At 47.5% G+C, this 21,578-nt stretch overlaps 1 protein-coding gene across 2 annotated transcripts in view; it reads left to right on the top strand.

Moving 5' to 3' along the window:
- Positions 1-349: 349 nt before the first annotated feature.
- MLXIP (MLX interacting protein) overlaps positions 350-21,578 on the top strand; it is a 70,586-nt gene continuing 49,357 nt past the window's right edge. The window contains exon 1 of one of the 2 annotated variants that reach the window (XM_012476937.2): positions 350-762. In XM_012476937.2, the coding sequence (XP_012332360.2) occupies positions 350-762 (413 nt within the window). The remainder of the gene's footprint in view (positions 763-21,578) is intronic. The other variant, XM_012476938.2, reaches the window with a different exon arrangement.

Raw genomic sequence — 21,578 nt, 5'->3', positions numbered from 1 at the left:
GACACCGGCGAGCTGCTCCGCCCGGCCACCGTGTCCCTCGGCACCCGCGGCCGCCTGGAAGGGAGGAGGCGGCCAGGGGCAGGGCCGGGAGGCGTGGCCTCCGCTTCCCTTTTTTTTTTTTGGTCCGCCTAGCTAAGGAAAGGTTCCCCTGCGCCTTTAAGAGGCCGATGCGGGCAGCCGATTGGCCCAGACGCCCAGTGACGTCACGCCGGGGCCGGCACCCTCCCCCTCCCGCCGCGCCGCGCGCTCGCGGACAGTCGGCGCGCGGGCCGGGCCGGGCCGGCGCCCCTCAGCCACAAGCTGCTGTAGCGTCGTCTCCCTGGGCTCCGGGGGATGCCGGGCCCTTCTCATGGCCGCCGACGTCTTCATGTGCTCCCCGCGCCGGCCCCGCAGCCGGGGCCGCCCTGTGCTGCTCAAGCCCCAGGTGCCCGAGGACGACGACGACTCGGACACGGATGAGCCGTCCCCGCCGCCCATCTCCGGTGCGGTCACCCCGGCTCGGGCCCACGCGAGCACCGCGCCGCCGCCGCCCCGGGCCGGGCCGGGCCGCGACGAGCCTCCGCGCCGCCAGCAGATCATCCACAGCGGCCACTTCATGGTGTCGTCGCCGCACCGGGAGCACCCGCCCAAGAAGGGCTACGATTTCGACACGGTCAACAAGCAGACATGCCAGACCTACAGCTTCGGCAAGACCAGCTCCTGCCACCTGTCCATCGACGCCTCGCTCACCAAGCTGTTCGAGTGCATGACTTTGGCCTACAGGTAGGGACCCCAGCGACCTCCGGAGGCCCCTCTTTGACAAAACAAGCGTGGAGGGAAGGGCCACCTGGCAACCCGTGGCTTCATGCATTTCCTTTGGGTCTTACCCCTTCGGGAGGGTGTATGAATCTGGGGTTCCTCGCATTGCCAGAGGGGCCGGGGTCCTGGCCGCTTCCCCTGCCAGCAGTTCCGGGGTCCTTTCGGCTTCACGTTCCCCATCCAGGCCCTCCCCTTCAGTATCCTGGGGCCACACCGATCTTGGACGAGAAAGAGGTATAAACACTGGCTGGATCTTGTGTTACCCGACTCTATCGACTCCGTTCCCCAAACGCTTTGTGTGTTTCCCGCATATCCAGCAGTGGTCAGGACCACCTGTTCGGGGTGTGTGGAGGCTGGCTCTACTGTTTAATGGTTGTGTAACACCTCGGAGCCTGTTTCCTCCTTTATCAAAGGGGAATGACTGCAGTGTCTGCCTCCCAGGGGCTGTTGTGGGGATGGAATGAGATGGGTAAATTGCTTATTCCAGTGCTTGGCCAGAGTTAGGTGTCCCTGCACCTGGAGGCTGGCCCCCTTACAAGCGGCTCATCAGGAGGCCCTCCCCCATCTCCGGAGGGTTTTGGGTGCCTCCTAAGAAGACTTTGGTGCCACAGCTGTTGGAGGTGCAGTCTGTCCTCCTGGCAAGTCGGAGGGTTTTCTGGCCGGTCCTGAAACACTATATGAGGGAGATGTCAGTGTTGAGGGCAGACATCCCAGACACCATCCTGACATGTGGATACGGCTCTGGGCAGAGATCCCTCTTTTCCAAGTCGGGGAAAATACCTGGCGTTCAAAGATTAAAGCACTTTTCCACTGTCTCTCCCTTCCCCAGTATCAATGTTAGGTATTTGCTGCAGGTAACTTTTCTGCCTGTTCAACAGAGCTTCTTTGGACGGGCAGCAGGGGCCTTGAGCAGTTCGGCCCTGCATAAAACTCAATGATAGGATCTCTGCTGAGTTGAGCGTGTTGCATTAGTAACTGGACTGGCTGGGACTGTCTTAGATCTGCTCTGCAGGCATCTCGGGAGAAGTCTCCTAGGAGACTCCAGAAACAGTGTAATAAAAGAGCAGGAATATCCTGCCCCCCACCCCAGGTTTAAACCTGGATATGCTTGTGAGCTCCATGAATTTAACTGAAGTTAAAATACTAGATACTTAGCTCTGGATGCCCCCACCCCCACCCCCCACTGCCGCCATCCCAGGAATAAACGATTAGTCAACTTGTTCTTTGTTATGTTTCTGAAACACCCCTATTTCCTCTCTTGAAGGTTTCCCTGATGATCTGTTCCTGTAGCTCTTCCTCCCATCCCCCCGTACCCAGCACGTTGGTCAGTCTCTGCTGATTCTCTGGTCTTGCCAGTTTGAGCTGGCACTGAGCCTGTAAAGATGTTCTCCTTTTTAAAAAACAAATGGTGTTGAGTCTGCGGCTCTGTGCGCCCTCCAGTCTCAGATTTTGAGCACTTCCATTGGAATCAAACCCAACTGGATCACAGGATATGCTATGCCTCGAGAGAGCCTTTTGAAACAAAGCTCGAGGTGAAAGACTGGAATGTGTCTTATTAAGAAAACTTAATCCTCTTCTTTATTTTAATATAAATGTCTACATATACAGGGAGAGAATGGATGATTGAGTCACCGGAGGCATGGGCTGGGAAGGTCTCACCTAAGTAAGCTCTGCTAAATGAAAACGAAATCAGTCTCCCCTTTGCACTGTTTGGATAACCTAAAGCCTTATTAAACAACACCAAAGAATTTTAGTAATGGCATTTTTTTTTCATTTATTTCAAAAATATTTTGGCAGCCAGCCATTGCTCAGTTAACTTTCTTGATTGCAAAATGCACCATCAGTTTGGTTCAAGCTTACCTTGCACTGTTTGCTCTCTCCTTTTGCTGCTTTTCCCTGTGCCTAAGGTGGTCCCCGCTAAGGTCTACGCCTCAGGCCCTAGGATGGGATCTGTCCAGTCCTTTCTCATGAAGATGCCCTTTGTCTGTCTGTGTGAGGCTGGTTTGTCCAGTCCTGAGTTTAGTTGGCAGTGTGGAACTTTGGTATGGATGACATATAAATGACTCAAAACCAGTTGTCTGGGCTGTAGCCTCTGGCACAGAAATAAGCTAGGAGAAGGTGAATTTCTGACCCCAGCTATCCTAGTGAGGACCACTACCTGGCTTTCAGGGAAGGAAGGTCAAGATTGGGTCAATGCCGGGTGCGGTGGCTCACACTTTAATCACTTTGGGAGGCTGAGGTAGAGGATTGCTTGAGCCCAGGAGTTCAAGATCAGCCTGGGCAATGCAGCAAGACCCCATCTCTAAGAAAGAAAAAGAAAAAAAGGATTGGGCAGGGCAGAAAGAAGACTTAACCTCAAAACTGGTCTGGCTTCTATCCCCGTGGGGTTGGTGCCTTCTCTGCCGGCTGTCTGGGTCCTCCCCTCCTGCCTCGGCTGAGGAAGGCCAGCTGGGTCTCCTCTTCTGTGACCGTTTCTGGCCTAGGTTCTTTCTAACTTCAACTTCCTGTCTGTCCCCTGGCCTCTTCGTTCTAGCTGCCTAACTCTCCGTGGTACACTCTGCTTTTTTGTTGTTGTTATTTGATTTCCTGTTAGCTGCTGCCTCCCAGCAGTTTCCAGATGAGGTTTAGCAGCTCTTTGGGGAGGAACTAAGTGCAGGGGAAGTTGTGGTTATTTTTTACCGAGTCCTCAGAAGTGGCCTAGGGATTAGACTGTGATCCTGATGGCAGCAGCTTCACCTCCTGAAGGGTCTTTGCCCAGGGCTGACTTTGGGTGGGGAACAGGGTGTTTGAGGACTTGGGTGTGAGTGCGCCCAGGGCATGCTGGGTGGGGAACAGTGCAGATGGGATTCCATGTTCTTCTCACTCTGTTTTGCTGACAAGCCCTGTGGCGAAGGGTCTTGATTTGGTCCGGAAAATGTGTGCTCAATTATTGAGACATTTTGGAGAGAAGCGGTTGCCTTTGCCCAGGGCAAACCAGGTGTAAATGATGGTGGTGGAGTGGGGTAGTTAGCATACCTTGTCTAAACTCTAAGAACTCTATTCCATGGGGAAGATAAAACTTCCCTGCAAGGTGGAAGTGAGGATCAGCAGAGATAACCTCTGGGAATGCGGCTGGTGCTGGCAATAACAGACTAGAGGAGGGTTAACTGGCTTCACACATCAGGCGGGTGATGGCGGAATTTTGGTTCTGCATCTGCATTCATCTGACATTTATGAGGAGCCTGTGTCTTATCTATGAACTGAAGGAAATAGTGTATCTGACTGGGGTCTTAGCTGGGCTTTCGCATGCCTGCTTGACAAATACTAAACAGAAGCATTCTTGATTTGACCGGGTGCTTTCTGAGGCTCTACAATGGAGCTATGTACTGCAGAACATAGTTCATGGTTCTTGCCCTCTTAACACTGTAAGGAATGTCACACATGTACATCACCCACACAGAATTTTTTTTTAAATTAATTAATTAATTTTTTACTAAGATGAGGTTTCACCATGTTGGCCAGGCTGGTGTGGAACTCCTGACCTCTAGTGATCCGCCCGCCCTTCCAAAGTGCTGGGATTACAGGCGTGAGCCACCACGCCCGGCCCAGAATTTTCTTTTTTTTTGAGATGGGGTCTCGCTCTGTTGCCCAGGCTAGAGGATAGTGATGTGATCATAGCTCATTGCAGCCTTGACCTCCTAGGCTCAAGCAATCCTCTTGTCTCAGCCTATTGAGTAGCTGGGGCTGCAGGTACACACTATCATGCCTGGCTAATTTTTTATTTTTTGTAGAGATAGGGTGTTGCTATGCCTCCCAGGCTGGTCTTGAACTCCTGGACTCAAGCAGTCTTCCACCTCGGCCTTCCAAAGTGATGGGATTATAGGAGTGAGCCATGGTGCCCAGCCCTGCCCACAGATTCTGAACATATCTAGTGTGTAGCTTTTTGTGGTTGGTTTTGGTTCCTTTTATTTGCCTTTTTAGAAACTCCTTATCTCAAGGAGGCTTGTTATGAATATTTCAGGGTTGGGGGGAAGAGATGGTCTTTTTCTGTATTTAGAGATAAGCAGTTTCTGGAAAATGGGTTTCTGTTTAAAAAGTGGATATTTGAGGAGACTTACATTAGGGCTTGTAAGATAACCTTGGGTTGTAAGTTTCTAAGATGTAGCCCCGGCCAGGCGTGGTGACTCACGCCTGTAATCCAAGCACTTTGGAGGCCAAGGTGGGCGGATCACCCGAGGTCGGGAGTTCAAGACCAGCCTGACCAACATGGTGAAACCCCGTCTTAAAAAAAAAAAAAAAAGCCTGGGCACGGTGGCTCATGCCTGTAATCCTAGCACTCTGGGAGGCTGAGGTTGGTGGATCACCTGAGATCAGGAGTTCAAGACCAGCCTGGCCAACATGGTGAAATCCCATCTTTAAAAAAAAAAAAAAAAGATGTAGCCCCCTACATGAATGCTTTGTATAGTAACTCTTCGTTCTTGATCAAGGTGGGAATCTGTGCCAGACTTAAGGAATAGCAAGGACCAAAGGTTAGAGCACTGTGTCTTCCAAATCGTGAATTTCCGGTAGAGGAACCTTGTAATGCTAGACACAGTTAACCAGTTGTAAATGGAAACCTTTCACGCAAATAGCTAAATTGGTTTTTCTCTTTTGCAGTCATAGGGAAGATAAGCAGTGTTTCTTCTCTTGCATTCTTCAGTCTTTAACCATTGGATAGTGTGCCATTGCGGGGTGTGCACTGAGGCAGGAGCTGGGGTGCAGAGGTGAAAAACAGTCTCTCTCCTCACAGGCTAGGCGTAGTGACTTACAGTTATAGAACAGTTAGTAAGTGCTGTGAGAGCTGTGACCAGGTTTTGTGGCAGTACCGGGGAAGGATATCTCAGCCAGACTGAGAGAGAGTGTGCGTGTGTGTGTGTGCGTGCGTGTGTTGACATGACCAGGAGCAGTGCGGATGGTTTTCCTGACGTCAGGGTTTAACGTGTATCTCCCCTTTTGCTGTTAACTCTCAAAGATTATGGATCATATTACCCAACAGGAAGCCCCAGTGCTCCCCGCTTTAGCGGTGCGGGACCAAACTTCCATTGTATGTAGAGGCTGGTTGGTTCATTGCCCACATGCTGGAAGGGGAGGAAGGGTTGTTAGACTTGGGGAAACAGAGTCTGGGCAATGAGGTTGGAGGAGAGGATGGAGGGAGGTTATTTTCTGGGTGGAAGAAGAAAAGAGAATTCACATAGATTGAGCATTTATTATGTTCCACATTCTCTTTCCATTTTGAGATGGAATTTTGCTCTTGTTGCCCAGGCTGGAGTACAGTGGCACGATCTTGGCTCACTGCAACCTCTGCCTCCCGGGTTCAAGCGATTCTCTTGCCTCAGCCTCCAGAGTAGCTGGGATTACAGGCATACACCACCATGCCCTGCTAAGTTTTTTTCTTTTTAGTAGAGACGGGGTTTTGCCTCAAGTGATCCACTGGCCTCGGCCTCCCAAAATGCTGGGGTTACAGGCTGTCAGCAACTGTGCCCGGCCTCTTTGCATGATCTTAAGCAACTCACCCAACAACCCTCTCAGATAGGTGGTGGTGGAGTCCTCATTTAAATAAACAAATAAATTAAAAACCAAGCTCAGAACTTAATTAGCTGTGTTTCGAGAGATGAGGCAACTTGTCCGTGGAAAAGTGTCTCTAGCAAAAAAGTGACCTCCCTTATCTGCCCACAAAAGCCCGGCTGCTGTTAGAGGGGAGTGCAAGTGCCAGTTTCTCTCCAGAAGGGGGAACCCAGATGGGGAAGGCTGATGGCTCGGGCTACTCCACGTCCCTCTGTGCTGCCCTCCCTGCCGTCATAACCCTGTGCTTCCCAGAGTGCATGAGCATCACATGCCCCTGGAAGCCGCCCTGATGTCATTCGGCCTGTGTCATGGTGTGATCCTGGCTTACCAGAATCCCTGCTATCTTCACCTTTGACTTCCCCACCGAGCCTAACAGTGTCGGCGCAGCCTAGACGATTCAGAATTATATGATGGATTGAAAGGGGCACTCAGGGACCTGGAAGCCAACTTTATAACCTTAGCAAAATCTCTTTTTTTTTGAGACAGAGTCTCACTCTATTGCCCAGGCTGGAGTGCAATGATGCAATCTCAGCTTACTGCAACCTCCACCTCCTGGGTTCAAGTGATTCTCCTGCCTCAGTCTCTTGAGTAGCTGGGATTACAGGTACACCACCACACCTGGCTAATTTTTGTATTTTTAGTAGAGATGGGGTTTCACCATGTTGGTCAAGCCGTTTTTTGTTTTTCTTTTCCTGCTTGCAGGCTAACAAGTTAAGCAGATCCTGTTTATCTTCAGCTCTGTAGAGACAAACACAAGCTTTGTGGAACGTGCTTTAGGGGACATTGGCGTGGAGTGGGACAACAGGAGAAGTGCTTTTGCTGGATGGTGTTTGTATCGTGGCCTGTTTGGGCTGGTGTGGTGGGCAGATTAATGGCCCCCCAAAGATGTGCACATCCTCATCCACAGAACCTGTGACTGCGTGAGGTTATATGGCAAAGGTGATTTAGGGTTACAGATGGAATTAAGGTTGCTGGTCTACTGACCTTAAAATAGGGAGATTATCTGGATCATCCGAGTGAGCCTGGTGTTATCACAAGCGTCCTTAAAATTAAAAGGGAATCAAAGAGAGAACCAGAGAGCGAGCAGTGGAGGAAGGACATTGGCTGCTGTTGCTGGCTTTGAAGACGGAGGAAAGGCCATAGGATTAGAATATGGGCCCCTCAGAGCCTGAAAACGCAAGGGGTCAGGGCCTCCCCCAGAGCTTCTGGGAAGAACGCAGCCCTGCTGAACCTTGGTTTTAGCCCTGTGAGTCCCAAACCAGACTTCTGACCTCCGAAACTATAAAATCATAAAGTCTGTTGTTCTAAGCCACTAAGTTTGTGGTAATTTGTTACGGTGACAACAACTCATCTTCACTCTTCTTCCACTACAGGAGAGCGCAGGAGCCTACCCCTGGTGTAAGATTGAGCTATGCCGTGTGTCCTTGGCACAGCCGGGGCATCTAGTGATAGGAGGGCCCGGGTTATAAAAGGAAAGGTTTGTGAAGTGGATCCTTGTTCCCTGGTATAGTTTCTATAATAGAGTATTGCAGAAAGTTAATTTTCCTTTTTTAAAAGGATTTATGTAATGGCCAATGGGAGCCTGAGCTCTCATTCCCTAGAACTGAATTACTTCTTGGGTATAAACTGTGCAGTCCAGATAGCCAGTGTCTTAGATGATTGCTTTCTGTATTTTGTTGGAGTTCTCTTGTCTATGATTAGAATTCAGGCTACAGGGCTGAATTCCAATGTGTTTTAGGCAGACCTCTCTGTCTGCGTGGATCAGGGGCCCTCGTGCTAGCCTGTGGAATGGGGGTGCTGATTACCTCATGCTAACTCCAGGACTGGCAGATTTCAGTGGAAACTGGTCCTGGGTTCCAGGCAGCGCTAGGTCCCCAGCAGGGGGAGATGCTCTTCTTCACTGTTAGGCCAGACGCCATGAAGAGACTGGCTTTCACAGACTGCTTGCATCCCTGCTTCTGGCTGCCGCTGGCTCTCACCCACCACCCTGTTTCTTCTCTGGTGCACAGCTCTGCTCCTGGAAGCTTCTGCATCTGCCAAGCTTGAGCCTGCTAGGGCCTGTGTTTCACATATGGACCTCGCTATGAGCTTCCTGGGACCATCAGTGCTCTTTGCCAGTTGTCTAATTCAGTTAGCCCCATGATGTCCACGTCCGATGTTTGAGAGGGATCCTGGCTGGCTGGGCCCCACAGCATGAGGCTGGCCATGGTCTGGGTTTCGCCGCCCCAGCACGAGTGCTTTTTCCCTCCAGAAGTATTAATCAGGCACATCATGTTGTGTGCAGGCATGGTTCTAGCCCTTGGGGACAAAGCAAGATGGATTAGTCCTCTCCCCTTATGGGACTTCTATTCTAGTGGGGGGATCATCAGCACATCAGGTCTTATATTGTGAGTGCAGGCAAGAATGGAAAGAAGATGAAAGAGAGTGCTGGGGCTGGGGAGGCTGGGCAGATACTTTAGGCTGGGCAGAGAAGTCCTCTGAGGCAGGTGACCTTTCCGGGTGAACTCTGAAACCTAAGTGGCTAGTAGGAGCCAGGCACCATGGTCGTTCCAGGTACGGGAAGAAGCCCAGGCAGAGGCCCATGGTCAAGTGAGCTTGGTGCATCGTAGGGTTAGAAAGAAGGCCTGCTTGGCTAGAATGTTGAGGGCAGGGGTGAGCGGTAAGAGGTAAGATAGAAGAGGCAAGGGGCCTCTGGGCCAGGGTAAGAAGTTAGGAGACGGTTTGGGTTGCACTGGGGAATACTCGTTTACCTCTGCAGGGCAGCTCGGGCCAGTCTACAGGAGATGGGTATAAGGAGGGCGAGAGCAGGAGCAAGGCTACCCGTTGGGCAGCTGTGGAACTCCAGCCTCAGACTAGGACGGTAGCAGCCGACATGGTGAGGAGCTGGATTCAGGGTGGTTTCTGGACTTGCTAGTGAATTGGACCTGGCAGATGAAAAGAAGAAAGGAATCAACAGTGACTCTGAGATTTGGCCTGAGAGCCGGGGCCATTACTGAGATGAGGAAGGTTGGGGAAGGAGTGGTCTGCTGTGAAGCTGGGGTGTGTCACGCTGAGGACACCACAGTGCACCAAGCCCAGCTGCCCCACGGCTGCCCTGAGAAGGCCTGAGGAGGTGTCAGTGTGGTGGGCACCACAGCTGTCCACTTTGCTCTGCCCTGCCTAGGTGCCCTGGGTTTCTTCTTGCCCCCCGAGCTCTGCTGGCCCTCTCGAGGGGAGGCTTTGGAGTTTGGAGCTTGCTTTCTGAGTGCTGTGGAAAATGTACCTCCTGCGGGCTGTTTCTGCTCAACTGGGTCTGGTGGTGCTGGGGAAATACTGTCCGCTTTGAATTCCCCGAGACCTCTCCAAGCCTAGCATTCTTGATGTATTTGGGAGTTGACTGTACCATCAGAAAAATCTAGAAAGAGGCCGTGGAGATGGGGTGATTTGGGTAGCTCCAGAAGGGGGTCCAGGATCTGGAGAAAGAATTCTAGAAACACGTTTCCATGTCATTCACCTTTTAAGTCTCAGAAGTGAGCATGAAGAATCCCCATTGGGTGAAGGAGAGGAAAGGCTGAGGAGTGAGAAAAAACTCCTAAAAAAAGACTGAGCAGTTCCCACAAAGAGGTGGCTGTGGGTAGAAGGAGTGGCCTTGGGGAGTTTTCAGGCATTGGAGAGGGGAAGCAGCTTCTCTGTTGAGGAATATTCTGCGAGTGGGCGATCCAGTTTGAAAGCTGGTTACTATTCCTTCCTTCTAGGCCTGTGGGCAGGGAAGGAGGGCAGCCGTGTTTGCTGTGCTCCCATGAGGCAAATTTGGTGACCAAAACAAAAAAACAACTTTTTATATAGAAAGTAGGGGAATTAGCCTGGTTTTCAGATATTCACCCAGTATTCTAGCTTTTTAAAGAACAGTCTGGGCCAGGCGGAGTGGCTCATGCTTGGAATCCCAGCACTTTGGGGGGCCGAGGTGGGTGGATCACGAGGTCAGGAGATTAAGACCATCCTGGCTAAGATGGTGAAAGCCTATCTCTACTAAAAATACAAAATACTAGCTGGGTGTGGTGGCATGTGCCTGTAGACCCAGCTACTTGGGAGGCTGAGGCAGGAGAATCGCTTGAACTCAGGAGGCAGAGGTTGCAGTGAGCCAAGATCATGCCACTGCATTCCAGCTTGGGCAACAGAGCCAGACTCCGTCTCAAAAAAAAAAAAAGAACAGCCTGATGAGGCTGGGTGCAGTGGCTCGAGTCTGTAATCTCAGCACTATGGGAGGTTGAAGCAGGAGAACTGCCTGAGCCCAGGAGTTCGAGACCAGCCTGGTCATTGTAGCGAGACCCGTCCCCCCAGCCCCACCCCACCACCATCTCTACAAAAATAAAAAAAATTAGCCAAGCATGGTGGCATGTGTCTGTAATCCCAGCTACTGGGGAGGTTGGGGCAGAAGGATCCCTTGAGCCCAGGAAATGGAGGCTGGAGAGCTATAATCATACGACTGCACTCTAGCCTGGATGGCAGAGTAAGACCCTGTCTCAAACAAGCAAGCAAGCAAACAAACAGAACAGCCTGAAGAACCTCTTTATATGCTTACATGGCCACATGGTAACCAGCCCATTCACAAAAGGGCTGCCTCATTTTAAGACTGGCACTTGGGACCTGCCCAAATAGCTTGATACTAAGCATTTTTGTTGATTTTTTTTTTTTCTTTTTGAGATGGAGTCTCAGTCTGTCGCTTAAGCTGGAGTGCAGTGGTGTGATCTGGGCTCACTGCAACCTCTGCCTTCTGGGCTCAAGCAATTCTCCTGCCTCAGCCTCCCTAGTAGCTGGGATTACAGGCACCCACCACCATGCCTGGCTAATTTTTATATTTTTAGTAGAGACAGGGTTTCATCATGTTGGCCAGGCTGGTCTTGAACTCTTGACCTCAAGTAATCCACCCACCTTGGCCTCCCGAAGTGCTAGGATTACAGGCGTGAGCCACTGTGCCTGGCCTGATACTAAACTTTTTAGAGAAAGTAAATCAATAAATCCCTTTTATTTATTAAAAGGAAACACTTTCAATGCATTCTTAAAACAGTATATAATTATCTTAGCTGGCTGTTTTAAACAACTGCTTTCTAGTTGAGTAATGGGGTCTTTTAAATTGCCTCCTTTGTTCTTTAAATTTTCAGCAGAAGCCTCTTGCATCCATTTGTAGTCAGACTTTTTTCTTTTTAAAGCAACTTTCTGTAAGTGTAATTTACATAGCATAAAATGTGCTCATTGTAAGTGGAAGGTTCAGTGATTTCTTTTTTAATTGTGCAGTCATTGTCACAGCCCAGTGCTGGGACATTCCGTCACCTCAGTAGGATCCCCAAAGTTCATCATGTTGTAGCACACATCAGGTATTTAGCTCGAATAGTGTTCAGTTTTTTGGATGTACTACAATTTGTTTCACTGACATGTTTTTGAGGAACCACCTAATGCCTTTGTGATTCGGGTATTGACTTCCCATTCCCTATAATAAGCCTCTTATAGAATCAGCTAGGAACGTCCTTACAGGGTGAGAAGGAAATGGCTGTGAGGTATGTGGAAAGATGATTCTTGCTGTTTGGGAATGTGAGCCTAGTGTGATGGAAGCCACAGGACAGCGGTGCCACAGGTTCGTGTCTGCCACTTAGCTCCTCTATGTCTTGGTGCCAATGAGGGTGGGGGATGCAAGAGAGAGAGGGTTAGACTGGAGTCATGGTTACCAACCTTACTCTCCTTCAGGGCTTGATTTTTTTGAAAGATATTACTTTAGGAACAACGTGCATTCAGTAATTTAAAAAGAAACAAATTATCAGTATATGCCACAACATGGATGAATCTCAGAAACATTATGTTGAATGAAATAAGCCTTACCCAGCTGGCGTGGTGACTCAAGCCTGTAACCTCAGCACTTTGGGAGAGTGAGGCAGGCAGATCACTTGAGGTCAGGAGTTCGAGACCAGCCTGGCCAACATAGAGAAACCCCATCTCTACCAAAAATATAAAAAATTAGCTGGCATGGTGGCATGTGCCTGTAATCCTAGCTAATTGAGAGGCTGAGGCAGGAGAATCGCTTGAACACAGGAGGCAGAGGTTACAGTGAGCCAAGATCTTGCCATTGCCCTCCATCCTGGGCAACAGAGCGAGACTCTGCCTCAAAAAAAAAAAAAAAAACCCATAAAATAAGATGGAGTAATGGATGGAGAGATGGCTTAGAGGTGATAATTGTAGAATCCAGGTGGTGGGTACTTGAATATTCATTGTACAGTTCTTTCAACTTTCCTGTATATTTGATAATTTTCTTAGTTATCATAATTCATAAAATGTTAGGAAAATTACATTTATTTAAAGAATGTCCATCATGGCTTTATCATGGGCAAGTAAATACTTTAAAAAAGATGGATCTACCTGAAGCTATCTTCCCAGAAATAAAAGAAAAAATATTGAAAACAGCTTTTAAAATGAAGTGCTGATGCATGCTCCAACATGGAAGAACCTTGGCATCTACACTGGGTGAAAGAAGCCAGTCACAAAAGACCACGTATGTGATCCTGTTTATGTGAAACGTTCAGAGTTAGCAAACTCATAGAAACAGAAAGCAGGGTAGTGGCTGCCAAGGGCTGGGGGAAGGGAAAATGGATAGTCACTGCTAACGGGTTTTTTTTTTCCCCCTTTGAGGCTGTGATGAAAATGTTCTAAAATTAGGGTGGTGATAGTTACACAACTCTGAATATACTGAAAACCACTGAACGCTTTTAAAGGGTCACTTTGGTATGTAAGTTATGTCTCAATAAGCTGTTATTGTTTCAAAAATATTGAAAACAGTTTTGATTTTCAACATTATCTTTAGCAATCTGACTTGGGAAGTGTAAGATCAGATGATCTTAGAGATCCTAAAATGTCAGTGTCTAGAAATTCCATGATTCTGTATCTTTACTGTGTACAGTAAGTGGAGGAATGTTTGGGAAAGTGACCTCCTTGGAGCATTCCTTCTAAACTGAAAATGACTTGGGAATTGGTTTCTCCACCTTGCACAGAGCTTGCCAAATCACCCTCTGTACAGTTAGTTTGTTAAGACCTTTACAGCCAGGTGCATTGGCTCAGGCCTGTAGTCCCAGCACTTTGGGAGGCTGAGGCTAATGCATCGCTTGAGCTCAGGAGTTCGAGAGCCTTGGCAACATGGCAAAACCTTGTCTCTATTAAATAATTAAAAAAAGACCATTTCTTCTCTTAACGTTGTTTATCTGGGTCAAGGGTCACAAACTTAAATGCTCACAAGGGTCAGGAAATAGGATATCTGTAAGGCTAAAAAGACCTTTTCTATCATTTATTTTCCTCCTTTTAATAAAGTCATGATCGTGGAGAAATCTTTCTTTTTTGGGAACACTGTAAGCATAAACTGCAGTTAACTTGGTCTCAATGGCAGGCAGTAGGGAGTAGTGGAGACTGTGGCCAACCACAGAGTGTTTGCTGAAAGGGCAGCCATCACTCAACTTTGGGTGATTCTTGCCATTTGGGAATGTGAGCCTAGTGTGATGAGATCTGACGTATTTGAAAAACTGGAGGAAATCTGGATTTAAGGTTTTAATTGAGCTATTAGGTATTCTGGGGATGTGAGTTTAATCTAGATTGAATCTGGTTTAGAAGTGAGTCTTGGCCTAAGAGATAAGGTGGTGTGCTGTTTGTCACAGATCGGCTCTGGCACAAGAAATATATATATTTTTTTCTTCTCTTTTTTTTATTTTTTTCTTTGAGACAGGATATCATTCTGTTACTCAGACTGGCAGACTGGAGTACAATGGTACAACCTTAGCTCATTGCAACCTCCACATCCCAGGCTCAAACTACCCTCCTGCCTCAGTCTCCCAAGTAGCTGGGACTACAGGCATGCACCACCATGCTTGGCTAATTTTTGTCTTTTTTGTAGAGACAGGGTTTCGCCATGTTGCTCAGGTTGGTCTTGAACTCCCGGGTTCTAGAAACTCACCCGCCATGGCCCCCCAAAGTGCTGGGATTACAGGTGTGAGCCACTGAGCCCAGCCAAGGTAAATTTTTTTTTTTTAGGTGTTCTTATGCTTTGTCTACCTTCTTGCCTCTGCTCTGTTGAAAGTCGAATGACATTAATCTTCTGAATACCAAATCTAAAAGTGTCTGCCTGGTAAACCCCACAGGTATGCATGTGCCTAGGAGACAGTTAGCTACTCTGAGTTATGAGGAGCTCGGGTGATGATTTTAAATATTCTTGTCCTAGGAATGGAGGGCATATTCTCCACTTTGTGGAATTCTTGGACTATAGCTTATATTCCATTTTAAACTCTCACCCCGGCTGGGCGCGGTGGCTCACACCTGTAATCCCAGCACTTTGGGAGGCCGAGGTGGGCAGATCTCCTGAGGTCAGGAATTTGAGACCAGCCTGACCAACATGGAGAAGCCTCATCCCTACTAAAAATACAAAATTAGTCGGGCATGGTGGTGCACACCTGTAATCCCAGCTTCTTGGGAGGCTGAGGCAGGAGAATCGCTTGAACCTGGGAGGCGGGGGTTACAGTAAGCCGAGATTGTGAGATTGCACTCCAGCCTGGGTGACAAGAGCAAAACTCCATCTCAAAAAAATAAATAAAAATAAACTATTACCCCTCAGCATCACCACCATATTTGACTAGGGCGATGCTGTTTGCATAGGGTAATTTTGGGATGGGGGAAGGGACAATATTTTGAGCTATAAACAGTTGATTTGGCTGGAGTTGAAACAAAATTACAGCATTAACTTAGACTGAGGAGGCCTCTGTCTTGGCTCTTCCTTAGTTTCTGACCTGCACGTTTTGTATTATGTTACATATCTCTGGCTTTGCTTCCCCAGTGTGTGTGTTGTGTGTGGTGTGTTGGTGTGTGGGATGTGTGCGGGATGTGTGTGGGGTGTGTGTTGGGGTGTGTGTGTTGGCATGTGGGGTGTGGTGGGTGTTGGTGTGTGTGGAGGGTTTGTGTTGGTGTGTGTGGTGTGTGTGTTGGTGTATATGGTGTGTGGGGTGTGTGGTGTGTATTGGTATGTGTATTGGTGTGTGGCATATGTGTTGTGTGTAGTGTTAGTGCATGTGTTGGTGTGTGTGGAGTTTGCATGTTTGTGACACACGTGTTGGTGTGTGTGGTATGTGTGTTTGCAGTGTGTATGTGTGTGTTGGTGTGTGTTTGCACTATCTGTTGTGTGTGTTGGTGTGGGGTGTGTTTGTGGTGTCTATGTGTATGGTGTGTGTGTGGTATGTTGGTGTGTGTGTGTGTTGGGTATGTGTGTGGTGTGTGCAGTGTGCAGTGTTGGTGTGTGTGGTGTGTGTGGTGTGTGTGCAGTATTTGTGGGATGTGTGTTGTGTGTTGGTGGTGTGTGGTGTGTGTGCGGCGTTGGTGTGTTTTGAGTGTGGCTGGTATATTTGTGGTATTTGTGGTGTGTGTGTTGATATGCGTGTAGGGTACATGGGGTGTGTGTGGTGTGTGGTGGTGTGCGTGGTATCTGTGTGTGGTGTGTATATTGGTGTATGTGATATGGTTGGCATGCTTGTGGGGGGTGTGTTGTGGTGTGTTGTGTGTGGTGTTTGTGTTGGTGTATTAGTGTGTGTGGTGTGTTTGCAGTATCTGGTGTGGTATATGCGTGGTGTGTTGGTATGTGTGTTTGCAGTGTATGGTGTGTGTGCAGTGTTTGTGTGTTGGTGTGTGTGGTGTGTCTGTGGTATTTATGGTGTGTGTGTTGGTATGTATGTGGGGTACGTGGGGTGTGTGTGGTGTGTGTTGGTGTGTGTGGTGTTTGCGATGTGTGTGATGTGTGGTGAGTGTGGTGTGTGTGCATTGGTGTATGTGTGCTTGTGGTGTGTGGTGTATATGTTGGTGTATGTGGTGTGTTGGTATGTGTGTGGGGTGTGTGGGTGTGTTTGCAGTGTCTATGGTGTGGTGTGTGATGTGTGTGGTGGCGTGTGGTGTGTTGGTGTAGTGTTGGTGTGTGTGGGATATATGTGGATGTGTGTTTGCAGTGTCTATGTGTGGTGTGTGTAGTGTGTTGGTGCGTGGGTGTGTGTGGTGTCTGTGTGGTGTGTTGGTCCGTGTGTTGGTATGTGTGTGGAGTGTTTGTGGGTGTGTGTATGCGGTGTCTGTGTGGTGTGAGTGTGTGTCGTGTGTGGTGTGTTGGTATGTGTGTGGAGTATGTGTGTGTGTATATGGTGTCTGTGTGTGGTGTGTGTAGTATGTTGGTATGTTTGTGGGTATGTGTGTTTGCAGTATCTGTGTGGTATGGTGTTGATGTGTTGTGTGTGTGGTATGTTGGTATGTGTGTGGGTGTGTGTTTGCAGTGTCTGTGTGTGGTGTGTGTAGTGTGTTGGTATGTGTGTGGGCTGTGGGTATGTGTTTGCGGTATCTGTGTGGTGTGTTGGTGTGTCATGTGTGGTGTGTTGGTATGTGTGTGGAGTGTGTGTGTATGTTTGTGGTGTCTGTGTGTGTGGAGTGGTGTTGGTGTGTGTGGTGTGTTGGTGTGTGTATGGGTGTGTGTGGGGTCTGGTGTTGTGTGTCATCTGTGTGTTGTGTTGGGGTGTGTGTGTGTGGAGTGTGTGGGTGTATGTATGTTTGCGGTGCACACTCATACACACGTAGTGCTTGTGCAGCCACTTTGCCATAGGTTCCTTAGGATTCCTGGCTGTGGCTCTTGGATCTGATTTAGAAAGGTATTGGCAAGTAGCTTTATGGTTCTTAAGTGCCTTAGCAGAGGCCTCTAAACCAGATTCAAGGAGCATTTGTATTTATCCCAATGCAGTGCTTCCTCTGCGGAGATGTGTTTGCTGAAAAGTTGGGGAATTCTTTGAATCTTAGGACCTTACTTTTTGGAATTTGTCCACATCTTTTAGGCCTCCTTCCAGATTTTACTCACTGTTATTTCTCTATGTTCATAGTATAAATTTTTTTGTTTTACATTTTAAAATTAAAATTAACTTTTTCTTTTCAAGTTGCATTTTAATTATCACAGAAATATCAGAAATATAGGTAAAGCTAAAAGAAAAAATAAAAACTACAGCATCCAGAGATAACCTGTCAATTCTCTAGTGTTTATCCTTATAGACCTTATTTTTTATTTTTATTTTTTGCATGGTAAGTGTGTATATTTTTTCCTTATTTTTATTTGTATTTTTGGGATGGAATCTTGCTCTGTTACCAGGCTGGAGTGCAGTGGCACGATCTCGGCAGACTGCAACTTCTACCTCCTGGGTTCAAGTGATTCTCCTGCCTCAACCTCCCAAGTAGCTGGGACTACAGGCACATGCCACCATGGATTTTTCCATTTAATAGAGTGTGAACATCCTTCCAAGTCACAAAATATTCATTTGCAATTTTTTATTTTATTTTTTAATTTTTTTTTAAAGACGAGATTTCACCATGTTGGTCAGGCTGGTCTTGAACTCCCAACCTCAGGTGATCCGCCTACCTTGGCCTCCAAAGTGCTTGGATTACAAGCGTGAGCCACCATGCCCGGCCTGCAATTTTTTATTTTTTAAAGACAGGTCTCACTCTGTTGCCTAGGCTGGGCTGCAGATGTGTGTTTGTAGCTCACTGCAGCCTTGAACTCCTGGGCTCCAGCAATCCTCCAGCCTCAGCCTCCCGAGGAGCCGGGACCAGGGTGCGCACCGCCACACCCGGCTTCTGCAGTGTTTCTTAGTGGCTGGATAGAATTTCTTTGTGTGGAGAGAGATCCAAGATGGCTGATGATTAGCAGCTCGGGCACGTACCTCCCAGTGAAAGCGCAAAGAACGAGAGGACGCCACACTTTCAGATGAATATTAGTTGCTCACGGACCACGAGATTCCCAGTGGAGGAGCTCCACGGGTCGCCAGGGCGACTCTTGTGGCCGGCGTGGCGGTTTTGCTGGTGCCTTAGCACGCCAGTTCTTGGTGCAGAGTCCGGATATTCCCGGGCAGAAAAGCACCATCAATCTTAACACCGCTCTTTTGGCCGGCTCAGTGGATTGCTCAGATTTCGGCGCAGGGAATCAACAAGTTGGACGTCAGAGACCCAGTTAGAAAGTCGGTAATTATAAAGACGACAGACGGACAAATATATAATGAAGGGAAGAAACCAGCGTAAAAAGGTAGAGAATACTCAAAATCAGAATGCCTCTCCCTCTACAGGGGATTGCAATTCCTCATCAGTAACGGAACAAGGCTTAATAGATTACACCGGTATTCCAATAACAGAAGCAGGTTTCCAAACGTGGGTGATAAGAAACTTCTGTGAATTAAAAGAACTTATTCTAACCCAATGCAAAGAAACTAAGAACCTTGAAAAAAGGTTTAACGAAATGTTAATGAGAATGGACAATTTAGAGAAGAATATAAGTGAATTGATGGAGCTGAAAAACACAACACGAGAACTTCGCGAAGCATGCACAAGTTTAAACAGTCGAATTGATCAAGCGGAAGGAAGGATATCAGAAGTCGAGGACCAGCTCAGTGAAATGAAACGAGAAGACAAAAATGCAGAAAAAAGGATGAAAAGGAATGAGCAAAGTCTCCAGGAAATATGGGACTATGTGAAAAGACCTAATTTACGTTTGATAGGTGTACCTGAATGTGATGAAGAGAATGAATCCAAGTTGGAAAATACTCTTCAGGATATCATTCAGGAAAATTTTCCCAACCTGGCAAGGCAGGGTAATATTCAACTCCAGGTAATACAGAGAACACCACAAAGATATTCTTCAAGAAGACCAACCCCAAGGCACATAATTGCCAGATTTATTAGGGTTGAAATGAAGGAGAAAATACTAAGGGCAGCTAGAGAGAAAGTTCAGGTTACCCATAAAGGGAAACCTATCAGACTTACAGCAGATCTCTCAGCAGAAACCCTACAAGCCAGAAAAGAGTGGGGACCAATATTTAACATCCTTAAAGAAAAGAACTTTCAACCCAGAATTTCCTATCCAGCCAAACTAAGCTTTATGTGCGAAGGAAAAATTAAATCTTTTGCGAACAAACAAGTACTTAGAGAGTTCACCACCACCAGGCCTGCTTTACAAGAGCTTCTGAAAGAAGCACTATACATATAAAGGAACAACCAATATCAGCCTTTCCAAAAATATATCAAAAAGCAAAGAACTTTAACACAATAAAAAATTCACATCAACTAATGGGCAAAACAGCCAGCTAGCATCAAATGCTGGTATTAAACTTACATATATTTTAATTGGATAAAAAGCCAAAACCCATCGGTATGCTGCATCCGGGCCCATCTTACATGAAACAATACACAAAGACTCAGAGAGAAGGAGGAAGATTTACCAATTGAACAGAGAGTAAAAATAAACTAATAAACAAAAAGCAGCAGATGCAATTCTCACCTCTGATAAAGTAGACTTTAAAGCAACAAAGATCAAAAGAGGCGAGGAATGACATTACATAATGGCAAAAGGATCAATGCAACAAGAAGAGCTAACGATTCTATAGATCAACGAGATAGAAAATTAACAAGGATATTCAGAACTTGAACTCAGACCCGGAACAAGTAAACTTAATAAATATTTATAGTACTCTCCACTTCAAATACACAAAACATACATTACCACCTCACACCTATTCCAAAGGTGACTATATAATTGGAAGTAAATCACTCCTCAGTAATCGCATAGCATTTCATAGGTTTAAATTAAATATTGGTTGGCTGTTTGTTTGTTATCTTCTTCCCTTACTCCTTCCTGATTACATTATTAAGTATAATTATCAGTATAAAAGAGGTTTTCAATACCCATTACTAAATTGCATTCTAGCCTGGGCAAGAAAGCAATACTCCCATTCTCTCTCCCTCTTTCTTTTCCTTCTCCCTCCTCCCCATTCTCTCTCTCTCTTTCTCTTCCTTTTTTCTCCTTCCTATTCTCTCTCTCTCTTTCTCTAAAAAAAAAAAAAAAAAAAAAAAAAAAATTTCTTTGTGTGGATGTACTATTGTTTATTTACTCTCTCTCTGTTGATCACTGAGAATATTTCCGTGGTGTTTTTGGTAACACCTCTTGTGTTTCTGGGCCCCTCTTCCATTCATCTCTGTTTTCATACCCCCAGTTGGCTACTTTCTCTGAAAATATCTATGCTTCCTCTTTCTTCCTGACAGTATCCTTTACCCTGGGAAGCTTTCAGGACTCTAAAACGGCAGCAATTCCTGTCACCACATTAGGCACCCCTCCTTGTCCCACTGTCCCACCCTCCTGGGACAGGCATGTCTGGTGGAATGGTGGTCAGCAAGTATGCAGCTGACCTGTTTATTCTGGATCCAGGGCTGAAAGCTCCTGCACTTTCACATGTGTCCAGCAGCCTGCAGTGGGGCAGGGGTAGAACGCACGGTCAGCAACGTGCCCACAGGACTGATGTCTCAGCTTGCGTGCCTTGTGGCACACTCCGCTGACAGACCCCTGAGGCTGTGACGGTAGTGTCTCTGTGGTAATTCCTGCCTTTGGCTGTTTATTCTGCCTGAGGTAGGGAGAGCAAGACTGCGTGAAAGTTGTGAGTCCTCCCAGCTGGTGTGAGCTCTCACGTGGTACTGGAACGCTGCGGATACGTGTCCCTGCGAGTTACAAAACTGGGGAATGACTCGGTACATGGAAGGAAGAGCTGACTCAACGCTCTGAAAAATGATTTAAGTACTTCTTGTCAGATCGAGTCCGGAGGTTCTGCTCGCTGGCTTGGCAGCCTTGCTTCTCAGCTGCTCACTTATGGTGCTTCCATGGGTTTATCTGTCCTAACACTTGCACTGTCAGCGGAGTGCTCGGCAGAGGGGCTTTGGGTTGAAGGCATGAGGACTTTGGTTATGTTTTGTTTTTGTTTTTTGTTTTTGACGGAGTTCTGCTCTTGTTGCCCAGGCTGGAGTGCAATGGCGCAATCTCAGCCAGCTGCAACCTCTGCCTCCCGAGTTCAAGCAATTCTCCTGCCTCAGTCTCCTGAGTAGCTGGGATTATTGGCACCCACCACCATGCCCACTAATTTTTGTATTTTTAGTAGAGATGGGGTTTCACTATGTTGACCAGGCTGGTCTCAAACTCCAGACCTCAAATGATCTGCCCACCTCAGCCTCCCAAAGTGCTAGGATTACAGGTGTGAGCCACTCTCCCTGGCCTTTTTTTTTTTGAGACAAGGTCTCACTCGGTTGCCCAGGCTGGAGTGCAGTGGTGCGATCATGGCTCACTGCAGCCTTGAACCCCTGGGCTTAAG

This window comes from Aotus nancymaae, unplaced genomic scaffold (genome assembly GCF_030222135.1).
Source record: "Aotus nancymaae isolate 86718 unplaced genomic scaffold, 86718_ANA_hifiasm-v0.15.2.pri h1tg000021l, whole genome shotgun sequence".
Classification (NCBI taxonomy): Eukaryota; Metazoa; Chordata; class Mammalia; order Primates; family Aotidae; genus Aotus; species Aotus nancymaae.
Note: the sequence above shows the minus strand (reverse complement) of the source record. Positions and strands in the feature narration are given on the sequence as shown.